The sequence below is a fragment of the Dipodomys spectabilis genome, unplaced genomic scaffold (genome assembly GCF_019054845.1).
Source record: "Dipodomys spectabilis isolate Male_0828 unplaced genomic scaffold, ASM1905484v1 ptg000138l, whole genome shotgun sequence".
NCBI lineage: Eukaryota > Metazoa > Chordata > Mammalia > Rodentia > Heteromyidae > Dipodomys > Dipodomys spectabilis.
In genome coordinates, this window is record NW_024870815.1 from 2,311,122 (window position 1) to 2,338,126 (window position 27,005).

Sequence of the window (27,005 nt, forward strand, 5' to 3'; positions counted from 1 at the left end):
CACTGTAACTACAATGATGGTATTACATAAGATAAAACAATACCTTAGCCAGGCCCAGTGGCTCATACCTGCAATCCTAGCTATAGGAAGCTAAGATCTGAGGATGGAGGTTCAAAGCCAACCTAAGCAGGAACGTCTGTGAGACTCTCTTATCTCTGATAAATTACTCAGAAAAAGAAAATGTTGTGCTGTAGCTCATGTGGTAGAGAGCTAGCCTTGAGCACAAAGAGGCTCAGGAACAGCACCCAGGCCCTGAGTTCAAGATCAATGACATCCACCACCAACAACAAAAAAATGCCTTCTTAGTACCACAAAAACTACAGGCCAAATGGACCTTGTTTTGAATAAAATTAACAAGTTGATAAGATCAAATCAATAAACCAGCCTGAAAGTAAGATGGTTCTATCTAGTCTTCTGTGTCAAATTCCAAATCAAAATGAAGAAGGGGGAGAACTTAGACATAGACCCTGAGTTCAAACCTCAATAACCATTACCACCAAAACAAAGGATGAAAACATTTAAAACTTAAGGACAGCTCACAAAAGCTTTTCCATTGGACCCTTGGTCTTGGGAGATTGAAGAGCCATGGGTCTTTCTGTTATTGCATAATCCCAAAAGGTCTATAAAAGTGTGTAGATTTATCCTAGGGACCACAGTAGGAACAATACAAATAACCAACGCCCCCAAATTTATTGACATCTTTATGTGATTATTACAAATAAAAATCATCCCAAGCACTTTATAAGCTGGCTCATGAAAACTCAAGGATCAACTTGTCTACGGGCTCTCCTGCTTGCAATATGATGTGTGGACAGAGCTCTGAAGGGCCAATGAAAGGGCCTCATTATTATCTATGGTTTACTAAAGGTAACATGGAGATAAGAACATCAAACTAAATGGTGTAAGTAAAACCCATAGCATAAATCTAAATTAAGAAGAGGTTCAGCCGGGTGCCAGTGGCTCATGCCTGTCATCCTAGTTACTCAAGAGGCTGAGATCTGAGGATCATGGTTCAAAGCAGCCTGGGCAGGAAAGTCCGTGAGACTCTTATCTCCAATTAACCGCCAGAAAACTGGCGCAGAAAAGTGGCGCTGTGACTCAAGTGGTAGAGTGTTCGCCTTGAGCTGAAAAGCAGAGGGACAGCGCCCAGGCCCAGAGTTCAAGCCCCATGACCAACACACACATACAAAAAAAGGAAGGTCTGTTAGTCACTCAGCTAAGTCAGTGAGGCAAACCAGACAGCCTACAACCTAAATCTTAATTAATGGGATTTGGGATTTGGAGATTCTCAAAGGTCTATCAAGTATTCCTTGTAGATGTAAATTGTCTGACGTATTCTGTTGAAAGCTATAATTCTGCTTGTTAACATAAATTAATAACAAATGTAATAAAGAAAAGGAAAATATGAAATATTTCTATTCTTTTGCTTTCTTCCCATGTTTCCTTTCCCCAGATGTTTAACCTGTTCATGTACAGCTGTCCAATTTTTCTCCATCTTGTTTTCGAGTTATCTCACTGAGGAATTCATTAGCTGCTGATAAAACTCACAAAGGTAACAGAATTACTAAAGCTGAATCCTTAAAACCCAAACCCAATACACTGGTGCTCTATAAATACTATACCCTTAAGATGCTCTAAAGACTATCAAAGGCAGAATTGGGCATGCACTAAAGAAGAGAACATCAGGCTTCATTCATGTACCTTTGCCAGCATAGCAAGGTGCTGATTCTGAACAATGGCAGTCCGGTAGGTTGCTAATCCTCCTTCCTCCAGGCTAGGAAACAAATAGTACAGATGGACACTGCAAAAGAAAGGGCACATTTATAAATAGGCATCACAAAATTCTGCCTTGATCCATACGGTAGATTCAAGTGAGAACTCAAGTCATGTAATCTCCTAGAAAGGCAAAGGCAAAGTTCAGCAAAATGAAACAATAGAAAGTGTACTCAAAAGGGATGGGGTGGGGTCAAGGGAAAAAGGGTGGACAAATGAAGAGGAGAAGAGGGGGAAAATACAGCGAAGAATCCAATGTATAACCTACAAAGATATACATTGTATATGTATACTTACACATACATATACAAGGGTGTGTGTGTGTGTGTGTGTGTGTGTGTTTATGTATGTATGTATATGTGTATGAAGGGGTAGGTAAGGGAAAGATGGGGGACAATGTTGAAAGGGGTGACATTGATCAAGATATATTGAATTCATAAACTGCATTGTTGAGAAGCAACTACTTTGTTAAATGGTAACTCCTTTGTACAACTACTTAAGGATAATTTTCAAAACTCCACAAAACGCACACACACACACGCACACACGCACATGCACACGCACACACATGCACACGCACACACAAAAGAAACACAAGTAAGGAGCAAAAACAATTTTGTCTTGCCTCTAGATTACAGAAAGAGGGCAACACACAATACCTACAATAGAGAACTAACAGGTCTGATTCAAAGCCTTTCAAAAGTTAAATGGTAAGCCAAATATGCATGAATGAGCAAAAATCCAAGCAGCTAACATTCACTTATATTTCCCCATTTATTTCTCTTAAAAGATTTCTCTGCAATCTGATGACAACAAAGACTTCACAATCTGTCACATTGTTTATATCCATTAAGAGGAAATGTCTGAAACTGCAAAATTTGTACTGTAAACAAAGGCTTCTCCCTGGCTTGGGTTACAGGCAGCCTCTGACGAAAACTCTGGGAAACCCTGAGCAGGGGTCCAGTAGCCACATGGACAGGGCAGGAGCAGAGCTTAACAGTAAGAATGAGGCACAGAATCCGATCAGCAGAGTGTGAGACCTGGGCAGAAGGCCACGTGGTGAGTGCATGTGGGCCACAGCTATGGACAGCCTCTACCACCACTACACACCATTCTAACAGATTCGATGGCCACGGGGACAGCTATGTGCATTTAGTCTTTTCATGTCTTTTACTTGTGCAAAGAAATAAACTGAAAAATATAAAAAATACTCAAGAAGGTTCCAAGAGAAGCATGTGTCACTTCCTGTAAACAAAAGATGATGAGGGCTGGGAATGTGGCTTCGTGGTAGAGTGCTTGCCTAACATGCATGAAGCCCTGGGTTCGATTCCTCAGTACCACATAAAAAAGAAAAGGCTGGAAGTGGCGCCGTGGCTCAAGTGGTAGAGTGCTAGCCTTGAGCAAAAGAAGCTCAGGGACAGTGCCCAGGCCCTGCATTCAAGCTACAGAACTAACAAAAACAAAAACAAAAAAAGAAAGATAATGAAAAAAAGATGAGTATGGAAAAACAACACAACACTCTCCAGCCCTTCCCTCTAAATCAAGGACCCTAAAATACTTCTGGAGGGCAGGGAAGGTAGCTCAGAGGTAGAGTGCTTGCCTTTCATGCATGAAGCCCTGGGTTTGATTCCTCAGCACCACATAGCAGAAAAAGCCAGAAGTGACACTGTGGCTCAAGTGGTAGAGCGCTAGCCTAGAGCTGAAGAGCTGAGGGGCAGCGCCCAGGCCCAGAGTTCAGGTACCCTCAACTGGCAAAAAAAAAAAAAAACCCACACACACAAACACATACACATACACACATGTGCGTGCGCGTGTACGCACCCCAAAATCAAGTCATTAAAATTACTTGTAATCTTTACTTCCCCAGACATCAGAAAGAGTAAGAAAGGGATCAAAGACAAATCCTGGAAGATAAAATGACATGTCTAAAATATCATCCCTTTCTTTTTACACTGAGAATAAGCTCAGAAATATCTAGACCAAGACTAGCTGATCTCCGGTGGCTGTAAGCAACTTTAGCACATGCTTGACAGGACAGAGATACCAGCCTTTCATCTGGTAATCGCGCTTATTACAGCTGCAGCTCTCGCAGTTGTCAAGGGCAGGAGCCACAGACACGTGGCTGTTAAGCTCTACAGAAAAGACAAAATGCATAGCGTTCCAATGCCCGTTTAGCTACTTATAAAGAGGGCAAGATAATAAGTATGTTACCTGAGAGATATAATTACTAGGGAATTGTAAAAATAGTCCACTTACCTGGTCAGGAACTCAACAACGGCATCACCCAGGAACTCCAACCGTTCATTGTGATTAATCCTATAATGAAAATTCAAAAGCTCACTTAAAATAGCACAATGGAGGGTCATCTGGGTTAGAGCTCTACAAACCACAGCCTTACCTTATTCCTCACAATCATGAGCAGTAAGCCCCATCAGAACCTACATATTGGGAAGGGGGTGTAGTCCAAGGTACTCTTATACATTCAGGCTTTCGAACCTAAAGTTTCCTTCCCTTGGAACCAGAATGACAGCATCCAGAGAAATTACAGTGACTTTATACTGCTGGGTCAAGTGTGGACTTCTATACTGTCATCCGGTGGACCAGAGAGAGAACAGTCAGAACTGACTACAGGAGTCAGTCTTATTCTCCAGATACCCTTCTCATCACACAAACTCTAGACGCAACCCAGTATCTAAAGTCTATATTTCTCTCTGAAGCCCTGCCTCTACATAATTAATACTTGCCTTCCCATCCCAGTGCGCAGATCACACTTTATGTCTTAATTGTGTGATGAAGTCACATCTCACAGGCAAACAGGAAGATAGCCCAGGGAAAATTTCCCCAATGTATACAAGTCAGCCATCCCCTCTCAGTACTAACATGCTTCCTTCACTGGTTGATTGGGGACATGACATAATCGGACTTAGATTTAGAACTGAGAACAAGAAAAACCTAGAGTCCAGCTTTAGTAGCTGAGTGAAAATGGGTATGCCATGTGCCAATGGCTCATGTCTGTAATCCTAGCTACTCTAAAGGCTGAGATCTAAGGATTGAGGTCCGAAGCCAGCGTAAGCAGGAAAGTTGATGACACTGATCCAATTAACAACCAAAAATGCTTTTACTAGATGTGTGGCTCAGGTGGTAGAGCATCAGTTTTGAGAAAATAAGCTAAAGGACACAACCCAGGCCCTGAGGTTGCACCCCAGTACCTGCTCACCTCCCCTGAAAAGATGCCCAAAGATCAAATATGGAGGAAATGTTGAAGAAAACAAGACTTTCATCTAAGACATCTTGAAATGCCCATAAAACACACACATGGAGAGATCTAGTAAAGTGTAGGGTACATTAGCTCATTAATCATGAGCACACATGGTTCATAATATATCTTCAGGAAATTGATGACATGACCTGGGGAGACAACACAGCTACAAAAACGAAGGACATACTCTTGAACCAGGAGTGTCAAAGCTGAGAAGTCAAGCAGGAGAGAGGCTGGCAAGGGGAAGGGCTAGCCAGGGGGACAGAGCAAGGAGGCCCAGGTTGTACAAGGCAGAGAGCACTGACTCGCTCACAGCGAAGTCACAAGGCCACCCAGGAGCACTCTGAAGGGATGGAGACAGATCTGATTCTGCCTAGGAAAGCTGGGAGGTAGTAAGTGCTGTTGAATATGAGAGAGAAATCGAGGGTCTTGTTTCTATGCTAGCTGGAATAGGATGACAGCACCATGCAAGAGAAAAGGGCTAGCCATCCTAGCACAGAGCAAAAAGGCCAGTGCCTCAGCATAAGCTGACTTCCCTGACTCCTGGGGTATCCAGAAAGACCTCCACCAAAGACCTACATCTTCTCCAAAATGCAACTAGCAAGACTAACCCACGTGCCAGCCATTTCAGCTCCAAGCTGACCAGCATCCAGGGTGCTGCCCCACACATTCACTACCCTCTCTCCCTTCTCTGTTCTCTCTCCCAAATTCTGTTCATTCACACTGGCAACTAGAAACCCCATCTTAAGCACTGATAGCCCCAAGGGATACTCGATAAAGCTCCAATCCCTCAAGACTCAATCTATGGCAACGTTAGAGCCTACTTTTATCGCTCTGTTTCCTGATGTTAGGTTCATTTATACAGCAGAACATTTTAAATATGTGTAAATTACATGGCCATTGGCTACCACATCATCCAACTGAAAATTTGAGTGAAATTTTGTATTATTTCATTTATCTCATTTGTTATTTGTTCTTCTGCCCTATGCTACTTCTACATTTTGGAATCTTGGGGGAAAAACTGGCAATAGGAACAAACTAGATTTTTTTTTTTAAAGAAGGCCTTCAGTTTATGACTTTTGTTTATATAAAAAAGGCATTCAGGAAAGCAATTGATAGCCACTAATAGAAAACTAAAGATAGAGTGGGAGTGATAAAAAATTCATTTTAATGGCTATACTAAAGGATTCATAATCTAAAATTTTTTAAAGGACATGTTAATTTTTTTGTTATTGTTGCTACTCCACTAGCTAAGAGTGACTTAGTCCCACAGTAAAACATAAAACATTATGTTTTGTTCTGATTTTTTTTTTTTAAGAACTCAAGCTGGGCATGGTGGCATACACCTGTAATCTCAGCATTTTGGAGACATGCAAGAAGATCAAGAGCTCAAGACCAGTCTTGAGCCAGAAATGGTGTCAAAAACAATGAACAAAGCAAACAGAAAGACCCAATGAACCCCCCCCCACCAACAAGAAATAATCTTATTGAAGCTAGTTAGGACTGAAATCTTGCTTCCTGACAAAAGCCTGTTTTCTGAACTCCAAAACCATCTGTTATTATTCTTGGAAAACAAAACAGAGACATTATTTATTCAATGGTTAAAATGGTGTAACCATGAAGTCCTTTTGAAAAATTCTAAAGCTAATAAGCTATAAATAAAGGGCAAGTGCTAAAAAATAAGACTCATTTTGTCATATCATTATTAAATGACTCAATGTTCTTGACCAGCTATATATAGCAGATATATGCATGCAATGGGGGGAAGCCAGGAGGAGGACTCAGAATAAGTGGGAAATGGAACAACATACAACAAAGGGGCCCATCAGCTGCACTGGACATAGAAGAAAAAGAACTAGGCAACCCAAAGACAGTGATGGGAAGGGAGGAATGAAAAGGAAAGAGGGAACCGCTTACACTAAGCTAAAGGAAAGAAATGTAAACATCACCCAATGTGGAAGAAATAACTTGTATTGTCAAAGCTCATAGAATTCACAAACTTTATAGGCCATGATAATGACAATTTGCCTTGTGAAGGTTAAAATGTGTTTGTGACTTTAACTGAATATCACTATTCTACAATACTGTGAAATTTATGTAATCACCTAATCTCAATTTTTAAAAAAAAGCGAGAAAAGGGGTGGGTTAGAAGCGATGATTGACAATGTTGTCAGACACCTTGTATTCATATACTGTTTTGTAGAAAGGGAACTTCTTTGTACAACTACTTAAAGATAATAATAATAATAAATGTAAAAAACAAAACAAAACCAAAAGCAAACAAACAAAAAAGAAATGGTGAGTTAATTATATTATCCTAATCTTTTTCATGAGCCAATAAACTATGAATTCATTTTCTTTTTTCTTTTTCTTTGTCGGTCATGGGGCCTGAACTCTGGGCCTGGGCACTGTCCCTCAGTTCTTCAGCTCAAGGCTAGTGCTCTACCACTTGAGCCATGGCACCACTTCTGGCTTTTTCTGCTTATGTAGTACTGAGGAATCGAACCCAGAGCCTCGTGCATGCAAGGCAAGCACTCTACCACTGAGCCACCTTCCCAGCCCAAGAATTCATTTTCTGTGGCAGAGATTTTATTTTCTTCCTAACAATTCAAAGCACAACATAACCAAATCTAGTTCATGTGAAAGTCAGGAACTCAGGTGGGAGGCTGGAGTAGGGTTGGGGAGTCAAATCATATTTGGATCATCTTATGCTTTATCCAAGAATTATAAAAGATGAACTAAAAGAATAAAAACTGCTTAAAAGCTACACTACTTTAAATAAAGTCAAAGTAGCCTGAACATTGCCTTTATTTCTTTTATAAACTTTCCTGGAGACAAGAACTAGGTCTAGAACTTTAATGACCACAGAGCTGGGCTGTTATTCAGTCTGCTGAGGCACAAGGTCACATTTCTAAACAGGCTCATTAAATAAGTCTCCCATATCCAGCACATGTTTTTTCTATTTCTGCATTATGACTAAGCTCTGGCAGTAAGCCACAAACAAAAATGGGGATTAAATTCCATGTTAGTTTATTATTACATTGGGCAATTCCTGACCCAGTGGTTTATCTGGTAAACGACAGAGTGAACTGCTACTTCTCACAGCAGCAAATCTTTGATCCCTTCTGCCATTGTTTATATCTTCTTAACCACACTCTATAAATACTAGCAAGCACCAACATGATCTGTTTACCAGGGACTAAACACTCTATTTTATCTTTGAGAACTGGATCTACATAGGCACAGAAAAGTCTAGATTAACAGTTACATTTACAAAGCAAACTTTGTCCTAGAAATTCAATGCACTTTACAAAATGCAATAATCTCTCTGTAACAGTAAGGCCCGCAAGGTGCCATGTGCTTGACAGAAAGCCATCATGGCATGGCTCACATATCTGTTCATTTGTATACTCCAAGCCTCAACCAGCAACTGACAGGGAGAGCTACAGGGCTTTGGAGGTCAGTCGAGCCTTCTACCAATTCAGGAATTCATTCTCATTACATCTGCCTGGACACTGAAGAGAAGAAGAGGTCACAGCCCTGTCAGATCTCAGATCCACTGGACATAGTGGCCCTGTGCAAACCATCTTGTGGATTTAAGTTGAACCACTTAAGCCAGTAACTCCACATATATCCAGTGCATGCTGTTACTGAATTTTGAATGTGAATACTTATATATAACTGACTGAAAATAAAAAACATGATTGCCTCTCAGTAGCCATGAATTTTCCATCTGTGACTTCCAGTAACTGCAGATTGAAAAGAACTTTCAAAGGCTATTGAATGTGTTAAACCTGACCATTTGATCATTAGCTCGTAAATAATAGTTTAGTAACACTTGCTTTGTATTAGGTTACTTGTATAAGTAATCTAGAGATGATTTAAAGATTTGTGTGTAGATGACATATAAATACCATGCCATTGTACACGAAAGACTTGAACATCAGTGGATTCCCCATGTCCACACAGAATCTAAGAATCAGTCCTCCCTGGGTCCCAAGGGATTATACTTTGCAATGACCATCCCTTCAACACACAGACATTTAAGAAAGAGCCCAGATGTATCTCTCTGTTGTCTGGTAATGAGTCTACCAATCCAAAATAACAAAGAAAAACAAACCATGGCTGCTTGATTTTGCTCTTTTCTCTATTACTACTCTTCCAGCTTCTCTTCGCAAAGGGCCTACTGACAATACATGGACTGTCAGTGAATGAATGCCAAATGACTAATGCTTCAGAGACTCTTTGGTGGTAGTATTCAATCACAATTTGCATGCTAAATAAACAGCTGAGACCTGTGTGGTTAAACAGCAATATTGTCTAAAAATTCTGGGCGGCACATATGCTTGAGGTAATACCAGCATCAGTATTTGGTATTTCTGATGGCAGGCAGGCTATCGAACACTGTGAAGTGAAGTTAAGCCTTTGTGCCTTTTTGTAAATCCTAGCTGAGCCCAAATCAGCTTAAGCAGACATGGAGACCCCTCCTGACCATTATTCTCCTTAAACACACCCCGTTTCCCTAGTCTATTTACAAGGTGTAGCCTGGTATAAAAGCAGTAAAGTGAATGGCATTCCTCCCTTTAATACCTATTTACTGACCTATTCTGCAAAAGGCACTGGCTATAAAAAAGAAAAATAAAAAAAGGTAAGACCACACTCTTTCAAAATCTTTACAGTTCAATAAAGAAAAGAAGCTCCGTAACATGATTATATACAAGGAAACCAGAATATACGTACTGGCAGGATTTGAGCCAGACGTAGACTAGGCCACACTGGAACTGCAAAGGCAAATGGATGAGCACCAAGATCTGTGTGGAAGGGAAAGGAAATACCTGACAGCTTAGGAAGTCTGAGCCTTCTAGTCAGTGGAGAGTTACTAGGAGATGAAAGTAAGTGGCCCGGGGATATGTCATGGGAGCTAGGACTACAGGTGGACACGTCAGTCTTTGTGTAAGAGGTAGATGCTTTGCAGCAGAGTAGACTAAGAAATAAGCAAGCTGGCTGACTGCAAAGACAATCCTAAAAAGAACAACAGCAGAATGGGGCAGAAGGCTCAGAGAAGCAGAGCAGGAAGTTTCATCAAGAACCTGTAATCTGGACCCCTTCCCCTGTCCTCCTTGGTCCCACCTTCTCACTTTTATCAGTGCCAGAGACAGACTTCCCACAGAGAGACTGACTGGCTCTACTCCTTCCCCTTAGTTGAGAACATCTCACCACTGATTCCTAGAATTTTAATCTTCAAAGACAAACACTTCCAAGGAACAGAGAGACTGCCGCATCCTATTTTATAAGACCAACTAAGAAACAAATAGGGGAGAGGGCAAACAGTTTAAAGCCATCTCAATTATTCAAGTGCAGAGTATAAAACTGACCTATAATCCCTGAACAACAGCTAGATCTATCCGCAGCCCCTCGGCAGTTTTCTGGGTATGTTTTCACTTTTGATCTGCACAGAAGCACTTATAAGAGTCTCTCCCATACTAAGTTATTTATGTTCCTAGTGTTCTCACCCCACCCGAGGCAGTCGGTCTTCCTGGAGAGTGGGCCTTTGGTTTTCTAGCCTTTGGAGCCCCTAAAATACCTACAAACTGCCTCAAACTAAAAGACTCCGGATAAATGTCTGCTGAATTAAATTTGTAAGAAGCTTCATTAAGTCCAGCTTCTGGCACAGGGCATAGCTGTGGACTGCCAGCCACCAGCAGTCAAATAGCAGCAGACTCTGGCGGCCCAAGCTGGGGGCTCTTTCTGAAAAGACACTAGGGTCGAATTTACATCAGAAAAAGCAGCACTTTCACTGCAAGAGGCTCTCAACACAGCAGCAAAAGGCAGAAGGCAAAGGGCAAGAGAGCCAATTTGTTCTCTGTCCATGCCCACTTTTCCAAACAGTGATTTCAGAAATGACACCACATCTCAAATACCATTCCTTCTGCCATGGTAAAAAAAAAAAAAAAAGCCTGTTACTTGCTTATCTGTCTGTCTGTCTGTCTGTCTTTCCCAATCCTTCTCACTCACAGTGCTGGGAAAGAAGTCTAGGACAAGCACTCCACCAGTAAGCCACATTCCCAGCCAAAAAGCCTTACCTTTTACTCATTCATTCATTCATTTTGAACTACTGGGGATGAACCACAACTTTGAATCATGCTTCTAATTAGAGAGATACCTTTTAATAAGACAAAAACTATAAATCATAAGATTTAAACAATTCCATCAAAAGATACAACTTATATTGACAACTCTCCAGTTAACCACCAAAAAAACAGAACTAGAGCTGTGGCTCAAAGTGGCAGCTAGCCTTGAGCAGAGGAGCTCAGGGACAGCACCCAGATGCTGAGCTCAAGCCCCACAACCAACAAAAAGAAAAAGAAAAGAAGAGAACAGAAAAGAAAGGAAGAAAGAGAGAGAGAGAGAAAGAGAGAGAGGAAGGAAGGAAGGAAGGAAGGAAGGAAGGAAGGAAGGAAGGAAGGAAGGAAGGAAGGAAGGAAGGAAGAAAGAAAGAAAGAAAGAAAGAAAAACTGAGCAACTAGAGGCAATTTTTTTTAAAAGATGGAAGCAGGGACTGTGGCTCAAGTGGTAAAGCACTAGTCTTGAACAAAAAAGCATAGGGATGGCACTGAAGCCCTGAGTTCAAGTCCCCAGATGGGGAAGGGGGGAAAAGTAGCACAGAAATTCATCATCCCTCATCCCCAAATCCCAAACAAATAATTTGTATTCAAACCCAAAGCTTTTTTTTTCTTTTTTTTTTTTTTTGTAGGGTCTGAACTCTGGGCCTGAGTGCTGCCCTCAGCTCTTCAGCTCAAGGCTAGCGCTCTACTGCTTGAGCCACAGCGCCACTTCCAGCTTTTTCTGCTTATTTGGGGCGGAGGAATCGAACTCAGGGGCTTATGCATGCAAGGCAAGCGCTCTGCCACTGAGCCACCTTCCCAGCCCCAAACCCAAAACTTTTTGAGTATCATTCCTCAAGAGGTTTTGGATTTTAGAGCACTAGGATTTGGGGATGATGGCTACTCAAGGTAATAAGGCCAATGAAAATACTCTAAAATCTGAAAAAGTCCAAAATATGGAGCCTTTCAGATAAGATACGTTACCTATATGAAGAGAAAGAAGCTATTAGGTCTTCCTCGCTGTGGAGGCCGCTATCCCCTGAGGCAACTGCCTCAACTGTGTCACGCCTAACCCTGTCTACCTACCTTTCATCCAGGGAAACCACACCTTCACGCCACAGCTACTCAACTTTCCACTTACACAAGAACACTGCCCCAAGCTCTCTCCCCTATGAGTTCAGAGACAACTCAATGCACTCCACACAAAGCCCAACTTCCAGGCGCTACCTATCTGTGTCAGTTGCTGCTCAGTTTCAAGGGGTATTTGTGGGTTTACACAGACGCAGACTGCTTCCTTCCCAGATGCTTTAGGCACTGGTAGCCACACAAAAGTCAGAGATGAATGTATAGAGACAATAAATGTATAGGCAATAAAATAAAGAAGGCCAATCTATAAAACCTGTCAGCCCATTCCATGAGGCCAATACCATAATAAAAAAAAAAATACAGACAAAAACATTGTGGGAACGGAAAACTATGGACTGGCTTCCTATGAAGGTAGACAGAAAAACTCCTAGCCAACTAAATTTGGCAGCAAATAATAAAAAAGATTACTCATCAGGATCAAGTGAGATTTATCTCAGGAAAGTATAGTTTGATTTATCACTTCCAAATTAATTATTTTGATACCCATATGAGTGAACTTAAAAAGAAAAAAAAAACATGCTTATCTCAATCCAGAAAAAGCAGGAAAAAAAAACTCATAATGCTAGAGTGGGTGAGGTTGATCAGGATACATTGTTTATAATGTGGGGAACTGTCACAGTGAACCAACCCCCTTAATTAATGTGTCCCAATAAAAAATTGAAACAAAAACAAATGCTATAGCCTTTCACAAAAAGAAAAAACACACATACACACACTCAAAAACTAGGAATAGAAGAAAACTTCCTCAGTGTGAAACCCATAGTTAATATCTACTCAGTAGTGAGAGGTTGAATACATGATCAAACCATCTGCACACAGCGATAGTTATACTTCTTCCTTTCCGATGTACCTGTGCTTAGCTCATATGGCTAGAGCCTTGAGGATGCTATTGTACGGAAGTATTCATAGCAAACCCTTGACTTCTTCCTAATCTCAGGAATGAGGCGTTTGTGGCCATAAAAGACAGCCTATGATATGATATCATGCACATGAAATGCTCAGAATAGGCAAGTCCATAGACTGAAAGTAAGCACAGGTTGCCAGCAAGAGCTGTAAAGGCTATGGAAAAACAGGGGTTGTGAACGGGTGTGGGGGTTGGTCTAGCATGAAGAAAACATTCTTAGATTAGACAGTAGGTACACAATTTCACAAACATATAACAAACCACTGGATTCTAAACCTTTAAGTGTATAAATGACATGGTATGGAATTGCTTCACAATAAATCTGTCTTTTAAAAATATCCCTTTTACCTTGAAGGGGTTGGGTCGTCCTGGCCAAGGCGTGACATGATATTTATTAGGGTGTTAATTCCTGTTTTGAAAAGAACACAAATACAAGAGTAATACGGTTAGAAGTGTCTGAGACCATCAGATAGCATTCAGAAAGAAAAATTTCTAAGACCAGATGCAGTAGCTCCTGCTTCTAATCCTAGCTACTTCAAAAAAGAAGGGAAAGCTCATGCCTGTAATCCTAGCTACTCAGGAGGCTGAGAGCTGAGGATCAAGATTCAAAACCAGCCCAGGCAGAAAAAGTCCATGAGACTCTTATCTCCAATAAACCACCAGAAAACTGGAAGTGGCACTGTGGTTCAAGTGGAAGAGCACTAGCCTTGAGCTGAAGAGCTGAAAGACAGAGGCCCAGGCCCAAAGAGTTCAAGCCCCATGACCAACCAAAAACAAAAACCAAATAAAAAAAAGGCGGGGGGGGGGGGGGGGGGGCGGATATTGGTTTGAGGGAAACTGAGGCAAAATAGTAATCTAAATATCACCTCAACCAAAAAAATGAGATACACAACAACAATTCCAGATATTTGGAAGATGTAAGTATGTGGATCAGGCCAGTCTCAGGCAAAAACTCAAGATCTTACCTGAAAAATAAGAGAAGCAGAAAGGGCTGGTGGTGAGGCAAGGCTCATGGGGTAGATTGTCAGCAAGCTCTAGGCACTGAGCTCAAACACCAGACCACCAGCCCTCCCCACCCCACGCACAAAAAAACAAGGAAAGAACACTTTCTTACCCCAATGACTTTAAAAGATTTCATATCTATAGGTCTAAATATCTGAAAAATATTTAAAACACTTGAGAGAAGGCCCAAATTTTTCTTTTTTTTTTTTTTTTTTTTGTCGGTTGTGGGGCTTGAACTCTGGGCCTGGGCGCTGTCCCTCAGCTCTTCAGCTCAAGGTGAGCGCTCTACCACTTGAGCTACAGCGCCACTTCCATGGCCCAAATTTTTCTTAAAAAAATTCATCCACTTCCATTATGGTACTCTTCCCAGAGTGAATATTATTAAGCATGACTTAGGAAGCACCAGAGGAAGAAGATTTAAAGACTGCCAGAGAACCACTTCCGGGGAGAGGGAGTAAGGTAATTTACAAGAAAGCACAGACCAACCCTATGAGAACAGGATCCTACAGTCATCTAAAACCAACCTTTTTTCCTCATGTGCATGTGATGGACTTTTCTGTCTCCATATTTGGGCTGCCGAATCCCACAGTTAGACAAGGAGTTCCTGGCATGGTCTGGGTTCATTCCAAAATTTAAATGATGACTTGGATGCGTCATGGCCAGCTGAAATTTCAATACAGTAGGTTGAGTCTCAAAACTTGAGCACCAACACAACCATCTCTAGGTCATTCCAAATGACACAAGCAAGAGAGGAGCTGTCCATCCAGTGCAATTTTAACCTTTATCTCTCTATCTGTATCCATAATCAAATTTTCAGAACTCTGGTACAGCCCTCTTCTGAAAACAAAGCGAAAAATCCTTATCTTTCAGAAGAGAATTAGAATATCCAGCAGAGCTAGAAGAGCTAAAAGAAGCACTTCCGAGATTGATAGGCATATTTTAGTTGTTGCCTATTTCTTCAGGGACAGCCTCACATGTGAAAGGATTGGAAAGTAGTAGTCTCTCAGAAGAGACTCAATGCACCATCTGTCATCTGTGAGATGAATTACCTCTATTTTATTATGTGAGTGCACAGGAGGGTAATTTTTACCTGTAACAGACACCGATCTTGAAAAGTATATCCTATCAACTTGTCCAGGTGCATCAAGCATTGGTGATAACGGATATGATGGGTCAAAACAGGCAGCATCATGGCATGCTAGAAAAACCATAATTCAATGTGTTATAACTCTATACAAAGCTATCAAAATGTTCCATTTCTTTAACAACAAACAAGAACGATGTTCACAGCCTAAATTCCACCTTGGGTGTATAGCAGCTGGGCAAATCACCTAGGAGAAGCAGAGCATTAATAGTTGCTACAGGTATATCTTGGAACCAGAATGCCTGGATCCTAACCGTGTATACTACCACTCACTCATTGTATCTTGAGGCAAGCTATTTGATTTCTCACTTGTAAAATGGGAATGACAAATGTAGCTGATCCTAGGCACAGTTAAAAAAAATTAAAAGAGAAACATAAAAATCTTTTAATTTTTTTTATTTGTTGTTTTGTTTTTTCTTTTTTGAGAGTCTCAGTCTTGAGCCCAAGTTGGAACTGAACTAGTGATCATCTCGCCTCAACTTTCAGAGTACAGAGATTATAGGCAAGGGCCACCATGCTCAGTTAGTAAAGGCTCATAATGAGGCCAGTTATCCCTCATTCAAGTCTAGCTCTGATACAGGCAGTATGCAGCAGGGCAGCCTCAAGTAAGTTACATGCATCTCCATGACTCCTTGTCACTAGTTTCATAATGGAATGGACTAGGACTCATCTATTTATATCTAGGGTCAATTCTTTTTACAAATCAATGACTCTCCTAGAAATGTGTGTGCGTGTGTGTGTGTGCGCGCGCGTGCGCGCACAAACGCCGTGCATAATTTTAATGCGTTCACAAACTCCTCACTGCCTTTCAGGTAGGAAATATGCAACTGGATAATTCCCAAAGCCACCCTAGAATTAACATTATTAAATGTTAAATCTCACACCATACTGACCATTTCATAAAACCAGCAATAAAATTCATGCATCTGAGGACACCAAACTTATATTCTGTTTCAATCACTTTTCATCTGACTGATTCCTTATTGGGAGATGATTTCATGAAAGCACATCTTATTCTTTTCTTTAATAATGTTTGCCTAGAACTCAAGAGAATGAAGGAATCATTCTTATTCACTGAAAGCAGAAGGCTGGGCACAGCCTACAGGATGATTGACAGCTGCTTTGTATCTCTTCAGTCTTCCAAGTATTTTAAGCTGGCATGATTTAAAAATACATGAAAATGGATTTGCTTGAAACTATAGAAATCAGCTCCCTGTATTATTAGCTTGTAAAGAATGAAAGTCTGGTTCTAACTAAATAGGATCTCTAGTCAACAGTGTCTTTCTTGCCGGTTCAATTCAATAAAAGCACACAAAACACCTCAATGTACAAGGTCTTACTACTATCTCTGGGAGAGAAAAAGGATGAGTTGGTTCTACCATTGGAGGTTGCCTAGAGACATGCCATTGAGATAAAATTACTGGAACTTTGTCCACTTTTGTTTTTCTTTTCTTCTTTTTTTATTTTGCCAGTTCTGGGGCCTGACTGACTCAGGGCCTAGGCACTGTCCCTAAGCTTCTTTTGCTCAAGAATAGCACTCTACCCACTTGAGCCACAGCAACATTTCCGGCTTTTTCTGTTTATGTGATACAGAGGAACCCAGGGCTTCATGCATACTAGGCGAGCACTATACTGCTAAGCTACATTCCAGCCCTCCATTTTGTTTTTCTAAGTGCTATACTTAGGGGAGGAATCTAAAGGTGTAATTCCTCTATTTAATGTACAGTTTATCAAAATAAATACCAGGAAGTGGAAACGTGTTTTGGGGGATGGGAAGAGGGGGAAGCATAGGAAGGGAGAGGAAGAGTGAGCAAATACAGTCATTATATTCAATGCACACTTTGTAAAAAATGAACTACATAACTTGTGACCAGAGAGGGAAAATGGGGGAGAATGAGGGAGAGGGTGACACTGATCAAGAAGCATTGTACTCATAACCTGACCCATGGAATAGTAACCCCTTGTAATAAAAAGGAAAGAAAAAGAAAAAATACAACAATACGAATACAAAATATGCAGCCAAAGTAGAATATAGTCTTCTATCAAGTGACTACTACCATCCATGTTTACATACAAACATCATAGTATATTCTGAGATACTCACACAACAAAAGTGCCTCACAATGTATCTCTCTGCCCTCAGTATCCCATGATAAAGCACTGCATAGCTGCATGTATTTGCTTATAAGAAAACGAGATGGGGCTGGGAAGGTGGCTCAGTGGTAGAGTGCTTGCCTTACATGCATGAGATCCTGGGTTCGATTCTTCAGCTCCACATAAGCAGAAAAAGCCGGAAGTGGGGCTAATGCACAAGTGGTAGAGTGCTAGCCTTCAGCAGAAGAGCTGAGGGACAGCGCCCAGGCCCAGCTTTCAGGCCCCACAACCGACCAAAACAAAAAGAAAAAAAGAAAATGAGAAAATAGGTCATTTTTAAAAGGTGGCTTTCAGGACAGCATGAGTGGGGAAACAGGAAGAAGAGGACAGAAAATATGACAATTAAATTTCTGAAAAAACAGATGAACTGGTGGCTCACACTTATAATCCTAGCTACTCAGGAGGCCAGGATCTGAGGATTGGAGTTCAAAGCCAAGCCAGGCAAGAAAGTTCACCAGACTCTTATCTCCAATAAACTACTCAGAAAAAACTGGAAGTGGCGGTATGGTCCAAATAATAGAGCACTAGCCTTGAACACAAGAAGGCTCATGCCCTAAGTTCAAGCCCCAGGACTAGCCAAAAAGTAAAAATAAATAGACTGTAGAATCATGAAAATATTTTTTTAACTTTTCTTTTTTTTTTAATTTTTATTTTTATTTTTTGTGAACATACTTACAGAGGGGTTACAATTACATGGGCAAGATAATGAGTACATTTCTTATCAAGCATTGCAGCCTCCTCCTTTGTTTACCCTTCACATCCCTTCTCAGCCTCCCCCTGCCCCCCCACCCAATCCCCCTCCCCTCCGCACCAAAGTTGTAAAGTTCGTTTTCGACATGACAACTTGTACTTCTCATTGTTGCAACAGGTCCACCTGTATCCTTAAACGACTTGTTTTTCCCCACCTCCTCCACAAATTATACCGACATCAAATATAGTGAAAGCAGGGGTTATACCATGGGGGAGGGACATACAAAGCAACAAAGAAATCATCTTATAAATGCATTAGAAACAAATGCATGAAAGAAAAAAACATTAAGATACATATCTAAGGGTTCATTTTCCTAACATCACATTATCTGACCTTTTCTGCTTGACTCATACATATACTAGATATTGCAAATAAGGGAAACCATGGGACCTATGTTTCTTTGGGCTTGGCTTACTTCACTTAATATAATTTTTTCCAAGTCTTTCCATTTCCTAACAAATGGGGCAATGTCATTCTTTCTGATGGAGGCATAGAATTCCATTGTGTATATATACCACATTTTCTTGATCCATTCATCTACTGAGGGGCATCTGGGTTGGTTCCATATCTTAGCTATGGTAAATAATGCTGCAATAAACATAGTTGTGCTGGTAGCTTTAGTGTGATCTTGTTTGTAAACATTTGGGTAAATGCCCAAAAGTGGGATTGCTGGGTCATAGGAGAGCTCTATGTGGAGTCTTTTGAGGAACCTCCATACTGCTTTCCAAAGTGGTTGAACAAGTTTACACTCCCACCAACAATGCAGTAAGGTTCCCTTCTGTCCACATCCCCTCCAGCATCTTTTGTTGTTAGAGTTCTTGATTTTTGCCATTCTAACTGGGGTGAGGTGGTATCTCAATGTTGTTTTGATTTGCATTTCTTTTATGGCTAGGGAGGTTGAACATTTCTTCATGTGTCTATTGGCCATCCTCACAAAAATATTTTTACATAATTATATAATAATCTTCAATTTCTTCATAGAAACTCTTAAAACCAAAGGTGAAATAAAATAAACCTGCATACCCAGTTTTTGGCTCTTAATGCTCACTTAGTAACCTAAATGCATAGGAAACAGTTTTGTTTCTCCACACTATTGACCAAAAGAATTTCAGGATAAATCAACCAAAATGTCTAATCTTGATACTGTAGAGGCAACTGCATTAGAGATCTGTGTGCACCACATGAGAATGGCTAAGAGTTTGAAAACTCCAAAGGAGCAATGGATTTCCCAGCCCTCACTGGGGACCCATGGCCCGCGCAGTCATCCTGCGTTTAGAAAAATAGTTAACTATCCTGAGACAAAACTCAACCTTATCTATCCTGGACAAATGTCAACACTGCCCTCCCAGGAAGCTATTTCTCCCTTCCTTTAGGATTTGGCATTTAAATTAGAACCAGGCTGCTCCCATGTAATAAATGAGATGAGGAATAACACCTCCAAATTCTCTCAAGGTGACACCTCCATATGTGGGTGTATTAAGCAATAGTTAACTTTCACAACTCTGAGCGTACTGATGGTGAAATTATATTTCTGATATCAAGATAAACAGCCATCCCAAGGCTATCTACAAATTCAATGCGATACCTATCAATATTCCAACCTCATTCTTCAAGGAAATAGAAGAGGCAATCCAAAAATTCATATGGAACAATAAAAGACCCCAAATAGCAAAAAACAATCTTCAACAGAAAGAACAGTGCTGGAGGAATATCAATACCAAATTTCAAACTCTACTATAAAGCCATGGTAATCAAAACAGCTTGGTACTGGCACAAGAACAGACCTCAGGACCAATGGAATAGAATTGAAAACCCAGAAATGAACCTACAGACCTATAGCCATCTAATCTGCGATAAGGGAGCTAAAATAATAGAATGGAAGAAAGACAACCTCTTCAGTAAATGGTGCTGACAAAATTGGTTAACTACTTGTAGAAAACTAAAGCTAGATCCTTCTATATCACCCTGCCCCAGAATCAACTCCAAATGTATCAAAGACCTCAGAGTCAAAGCAGACACTCTAAAAACATTACAGGAAGGAATAGGAGAAACCCTAGGTCTACTTGGCACAGGCCAAAATTTTCTTAATAGAGACCTAGAAACACAACAAATCAAGACAGGTTGGACAAATGGGACTGCATGAAATTGCAGAGCTTCTGCATGGCAAAGGACATAGCTAGCAAGATCAATAGAAAGCCCACAGATTGGGAGAACATCTTCACTAGCCATACAACGGACAAGGGTCTGAGACATATCTAAAATATACCTGGAACTCAAAAAATTAAATCCCCCAACAACAAATCTTAAAAGAAGCAACTGCCCAATAAATAAGTGGGCTAAAGACTTACAGAGAAACTTCTCTGAAGAGGAAAGAAGGATGACCAATAGACACATGAAGAAATGTTCAACCTCTCTAGCCATAAAAGAAATGCCACCTCACCCCAGTTAGAATGGCTATAATCAAGAACTCTAATAACAACAGGTGCTTGAGGGGATGTGGACAGAAGGGAACCTTACTGCATTGTTGGTGGGGGTGTAAACTTCTTTAACCACTTTGGAAAGCAGTATGGAGTTTCCTCAAAAGACTCCACATAGAGCTCCCCTATGACCCAGCAATCCCACTTTTGGGCATTTACCCAAATGTTCACAAACAAGATCACACTAAAGCTACCAGCACGACTATGTTTATTGCAGCCTTATTTACCATAGCTAAGACAGGGAACCAACCCGGATGCCCCTCAGTAAATGAATGGATCAAGAAAATATGGTATATATACACAATGGAATTCTATGCCTCCATCACAAAGAATGACACTGTCCCATTTGTTAGGAAATGGAAAGACTTGAAAAAATTATATTAAGTGAAGTAAGCCAAGCCCAAAGAAACATAGGTCCCATGGTTTCCCTTATTTGCAATAACTAGTATATGTCTGAGTCAAACAGAAAAGGTCAGATAAGTTGATGTTAGGGAAATGAACCCTAAGATATGTATTCAAATGTTTTTTTTCTTTCATGCGATTGTTTCTAACACATTTATAAGATGATTTCTTTGTTGCTTTGTATGTCCCTCCCCCACGGTATAACCCCTGCTTTCACTGTATTTGATGTTGTTATAATTTGTGGAGGGGAAGGGGAAAAACAAATCGTTTAAATTAGGGATACAGGTAGACCCATTGCAACAATGAGACGTACAAGTCATTATGTCGAAAACGAACTTTACAACTTTGGTTCGGCCGGGGGGGGGGGGGGGGGGGGGGGGGGGGAGGCGAGGGTTGGGGGGGGGGCAGGGGGAGGATGGGATGGGATGGGAAGGGGAAACAAAGGAGGAGGGTACAATGCTTGATAAGAAATGTATTAATTATCTTGCCCATGTAATTGTAACCCTCTGTACAGTATTTTCATAATAAATAAAAAAAAAAAGATAAACAGCCATGGAATGCCTTCTAGATGATTCTGATATATAAAGAAGCATTTCATCCATGCAGCACAAGGGTGTCTGCATTATAATTTTGCCTCTAATCATCATCCATCCCTGGACTCCGCAATGTCATCCTGCTTCAATTTCCATCTTTTCTACTTGAATAGACTCTTCACATAGCTGACTGACTGATTTTCATTCGTTTGTATGCAAACATGTTTTTATTTTTACAAACCATCAAGCAGTTCCTTCTGTACATATGATCTAATAGACATCAGTTTGCATTCTCTTCAAGTCATTAAGATACGAGGATAATCTCATGGAATCTTAGGAAGACACCCATCAGGAGAAAGAGCGAAGGGAAGTGTGGCTCCTGGCATGGCTAGTTCTCTTTGGAAAGAAGAGACACTGACTCTGGGAGGGTTATTATTACATCGTGAAGCATTTGCCTTACAGGGTTTAATCAGGCCCATTTTCTCTCACCAGTGAGTCAAGGGGATGAGTCTTTTTGCCTAACAACCTTGAAACAGAATGCAAAAGACAACACAGAGCTAGGATGATCAAGTTCTCAAGCAGCTTTAATTCTATAGGGGAGCTAGCATGGGGCTTTGTGATGCAGCAGAAGAACACAAAACCACATTGGAACAGATCCCTTAGCATTGCCGTTGCTCCATCAAAAGTAAGGGGAAAAGGGCTCAGTGCTTTCACAACAACATAGGAAAGCTGGCTTAAGGACTAAAGGAGAAATCAAGTTAAACAGGATGCTCCTTCCACACCCATCGTTAGCAGTCCATCACATAGTGATAGTCTACTTTTACACAAACTAGGCTTATACAAGATTTTGTTGGAAAAATACACTTTGAAGTTAACCAAAAGCATGTTAAAAGAAAAAAGAGAGAGAAAGAGAGATAGAAATCAAATTCAGGCTCAGATAGCTCATGCCTGTAATTTTAGCTACTCTGGAGGTGAGATCTGAGGATTGTGGTTCTAAGCTAGCCTGGGCAGCAAAAATCTGTGGGACCCTTATCTCCAGTTAACTAGCTAGAAGTGAAGTTGTGACTCAAGTGGTAGAGTACCAGCCTTGTATGAAAAAAGCTAAGCAAGAGCTTGAGGTCCTGAGTTCAAACTCCAATACATACATACATGCATGCAATCATGCATATGTACATACATACATGCATAAATACATACATATAGACATAAGCAAACAAGCAAGCAAGCAATCACAGGACTAGAAGTTCTCTAAGGTCTCTTCTAGTTCTCAATGAGTCACACACAATTTAGTGACTTTTTTTTTTTTTTGCAATGTTGTGAATCAAATCTAAGAGCTCAAATGGACTAGACAAGCACTCTACCACTGAGCTACATGCCCAGCTTCTAAAATTTCATAACATTCTTTTTTTTTTTTTGGTGGGGGGAGGGTCAGTTGTAGGGCTTGAACTCTGGGCCTGGGCGTGGTCCCTTAGCTCTTCAGCTCAAGGTGAGCCACAGTGCCACTTCCGGTTTTCTGGTGGTTTACTGGAGCTAAGAGTCTCACAGACTTTTCTTGCCTGGGCTGACTTTGAACTGCAATCCTCGGATCTCAGCATCCTGAGTAGCTAGGATTACAGGTGTGAGCCACCAGTGTCCAGTATCATAACATTCTTAAACAATCAACTCTGATCTATCACCGAGATTGCCAGGTTTTGAGCAGATTGCTTACCTTTTTGCTCTCTGGTTCTTATGAAGTCATCTTATAATAACATACATTTAATTTCAGAGAAACACTAATAAATAGAAAAAAATGGGGAGAAATGCCTACAAAGTCTAGAGAAAGAATAAAAGCAAATAAAACATTCTAATCTCAAAGCATTAACAGTAAAATATACTGGTCACCTGGCAAAACACCTGAGGAAATGGTGGATGTAGTAGGTGACCATTGTAGATTACTTTCAGCCTAATGGGCAATACTGCATATAGCAGTTTATCATAATATAAAGGGTTAACTTTGGCTGTGACTTAGAAAGTGAATCATACGGCCATACTTTTAATTATTGGTTTAAACTCCACTGTTCAATAATAATTAAATGCCAACATTGATTCTGTTGTTTTTGTTGTTGTTTAGAAAAAATTCATTATGATGAAATGAATGCTTAAGAACAACTTGTCTGCATTCATTACAACACATTGCTTCCATCACAACAGGAAAGTGGGAGCCTAAAAGTATTTTCCAAAAGGTTGGAAAAAAGCAAGCTCCATTACCCAGTCTGCAACTCCTTTCTGTTCTAATTCTCATGCTGCCAACATCAATCATGACAAAAGAATCAAGGGAAGAGCCAAGGAATATGCTCATCTGGGGAGATATCTAATCTGGTGTAAAATTCTATAGGGGATGGGGGGGGGGGGGGGGCTGCTTATTAATGAGTCAGTTATACAGAGATGAAATATTTCTCTATTGAGTTTACCGAAGGAAAAAAAGTACTGTCATTTGGGTTAAATGTGAAATGTTTACTGATTTACTAATGAATAAACATAATACACGCTACAGTTCATTAATGCCTTCCATTCTCTGTAATACAAATTTGAATCACTGGTCCAGACAGTTTGTACACTAACGAGGCCTGTCTATATGATGGCTGGGTTAGCTGTGTTGCACCTATACTCATGTTGCAAACAGGCAGGTGCATCTGAAGACAGATGACACCATTCAAAGTAAAGATACTAAATTTTAACACTGCTATATATGAAAATTCTACAACACACACATCCACACACACACACAACCAAAAGAGACAAAAAAATCCAAACTCAAACAATCATCTAAGGTTAGTGTTCATCTAGTTAGTACATTCCATAGAAACAGCTCCATTAGAAGAACTTCAAGGCCAAAGCCTTAAAGGGGAAACTCTGTGGACAAAGCCAGGTTCTCAGAAGTATCATCACCTGACAGACATCAGAACGAATGCCAGTCTTCCAAAATCCTTGGCTACTGAGCTCCACAGTTACTTCTCGTCTCATTGTATTCTTCTGTCGGATTTTTTGGAGTGCTTCCTAGAAAAAAATGTATTAGGATAAGTAACTCAACAATTGGAATGCAAAATGAAGCCAAGCATGAGAAAGTAAGTTAGAAGCATTCAATATATCCTTACATTAAGGTACTCAAACATCTTCACACAAAATTACATTATTTTATCTTAAACGAAGACCAGGATGTATGAAGCCTTAGGTAACAGGCGACCGTTCCTAATAACCAGATGAGAAAAAAACTCTACACCAAACCTACCTATCTGGTATTCTGAAAGAAAATATCCTCTTTCACTGATAAAACAATATGAGATATCTGAGATTGGAAATCAGCAATGCAAAAATTATATTCACATCGTCTTATTTTAAGCATTTCCACCTAAGAAAGAAAATCAGTTATCTGTTATGCACATAATTCTACGTGTTGCCTTCAGATTTGCAAAACATTTATTTAAATAAATAAATAATAAAAAGCTGGGCAGGGTTGTTGACACCTGCAATCCCAACACTCAGGAAGCTAAAAGGCAAGAGAATCATGAGTTCATGGCTACCCTGGGCTATACAATTAAGACTCTGCCTTAAAAAACAATAACCAAAAAACAAAGGAGGAGGCAACAATGCTTGATAACAATGCTTGATAAGAAATGTACTCATTATTACCTTGCTCATGTAATTGTAATCCCTCTGTACAGTATTTTCACAATAAAAACTTATTTTAAAAAAACAAACAGCCGGGTACCAGTGGCTCACGCCTGTAAGCCTAGCTACTCAGGAGGCTGAGATCTAAGGATCTAGGTTCAAAGCCAGCCCGGGGTGAGACTCTTACCTCCAATAAACCACTAGAAAACCGGAAGTGGTGCTGTGACTCAAGCAATAGAGCGCTCGCCTTGAGCTGAAGAGTGAGGGACAGCGGCCAGGCCCAGAGTTCAAGCCCCATGACCGACCAAAAAAAAAGCAACCACTATAACAAAAATAAATAAAGACAATGCTACAAAATTTCACCAATTCCACCAATGGCAAAGCTCCTACTACAGGCCAAATACCATGGAAGAGAGATCTTAAATGGAGTTTCAGATGCCCACCACCCATCCACCTCTTTCCTTGTACACCAAGAGAGGGACATTTCAGTCAGTTCTCAGAGCCTTCCTTTATAGAAAGAATTAGTGGCTCAAGTCATAGTAATTGACAAAACCAGAACTCCAATATTTTTCCAGCTTCCAGACTTTGCTCTTAATCTACAAAGCAGAATAAAATTTCACTGAGACAAAAAAATCTATATTTATACTGAATGTACTTATTCTTAAAATATAATCTAAAGTATAAATCCTGGAATATAAGAATAATACCCCATCTTAATAACAAATGATATGAAACGTGGGATAGAAAGGCTTATAAAAACAAGTTTGCCCTTCTGAAAAGATCAACTTTCAGAAAGATGAATTGTTGTTTGTTTGTTTTTACAATCTTAAGACCAAGAAATCTGACCTAAAGTTATATACTGTATGCTCTAATTAAAGATTAAAAAAAACTGATTTCACAAATGTTAAGCTTTCTTCAATTTCTGTTAGACATTTAGTAGAGCACTTGCTTATCTTGCAATGCTCCTTTGGATACTAAAAGATTAAAAAAAAAAAAAACAACCAGTATATTAATGAAGAAAGGGAAGCATGATTTTTTTGGAAGTATTTTCTCTATCTTATTCTAGACGTATGGTGCAATGTGGTTATCTTGAAATAAATTCACCGCCAAGGAACAGGGTTCTATACTCACCTCCCTCTGTGCCAGCTTCTGTTTGTCCGTTTGTTTGACTTTGGGACTGTTCGCTAGGAGGTGGCGGAGTTTCACATAACTCTTCCATAGTTTCTGGTACCTGAAGAGAAGGATAAACAAACACACCTTAGACAAAGAGAAGACAAGTTAAAGTGACATAAAACCAAGTATTGCAGTAGGTCTGGTCAATCATAATTACATTGTTTGAATATCAAAGATGGCAGCAAGCCTTCATTCTAAGGAAGGCTATACCTCCAGGGTGGAGACAAAGATGGCCAAGAGTCATTTGGACCCTAGTGACTAAGTACATTATTGCTTATATAGGATGAAAATGAAGTATAATGGTAAGGATGAGTCTTTGGAATTGTTTCCAAGAACACTCTGGCCAGTAGAAACATGTCCCGTTTTCTCACTGTTACCTCTATAATTGAAGGGTTTTATTTAGTCATATTTCTTTGGTTGACTAGGTTGAATATTAGAATGGAGAACCCCATTTGTATTGATACCCAAGCCACAAAGCTGTATTTGTCATCCATGGGAAAGGGGAAAAGGTGAATGGTATAACACCAATTGTACT

General features: G+C 40.2%; 1 protein-coding gene across 2 annotated transcripts in view; it reads right to left on the reverse strand.

Moving 5' to 3' along the window:
- Positions 1-27,005, reverse strand: part of Drosha (drosha ribonuclease III) — a 127,510-nt gene that overhangs the window by 35,938 nt on the left and 64,567 nt on the right. For both annotated transcript variants that reach the window (XM_042690511.1, XM_042690510.1), the window contains exons 18-24: positions 26,429-26,528; positions 24,578-24,685; positions 15,279-15,386; positions 14,713-14,851; positions 13,535-13,595; positions 4,030-4,089; positions 1,702-1,801 (exon numbers count right to left, since the gene is read on the reverse strand). In XM_042690511.1, coding sequence (XP_042546445.1) covers positions 1,702-1,801; positions 4,030-4,089; positions 13,535-13,595; positions 14,713-14,851; positions 15,279-15,386; positions 24,578-24,685; positions 26,429-26,528 — 676 coding nt within the window. The remainder of the gene's footprint in view (positions 1-1,701; positions 1,802-4,029; positions 4,090-13,534; positions 13,596-14,712; positions 14,852-15,278; positions 15,387-24,577; positions 24,686-26,428; positions 26,529-27,005) is intronic.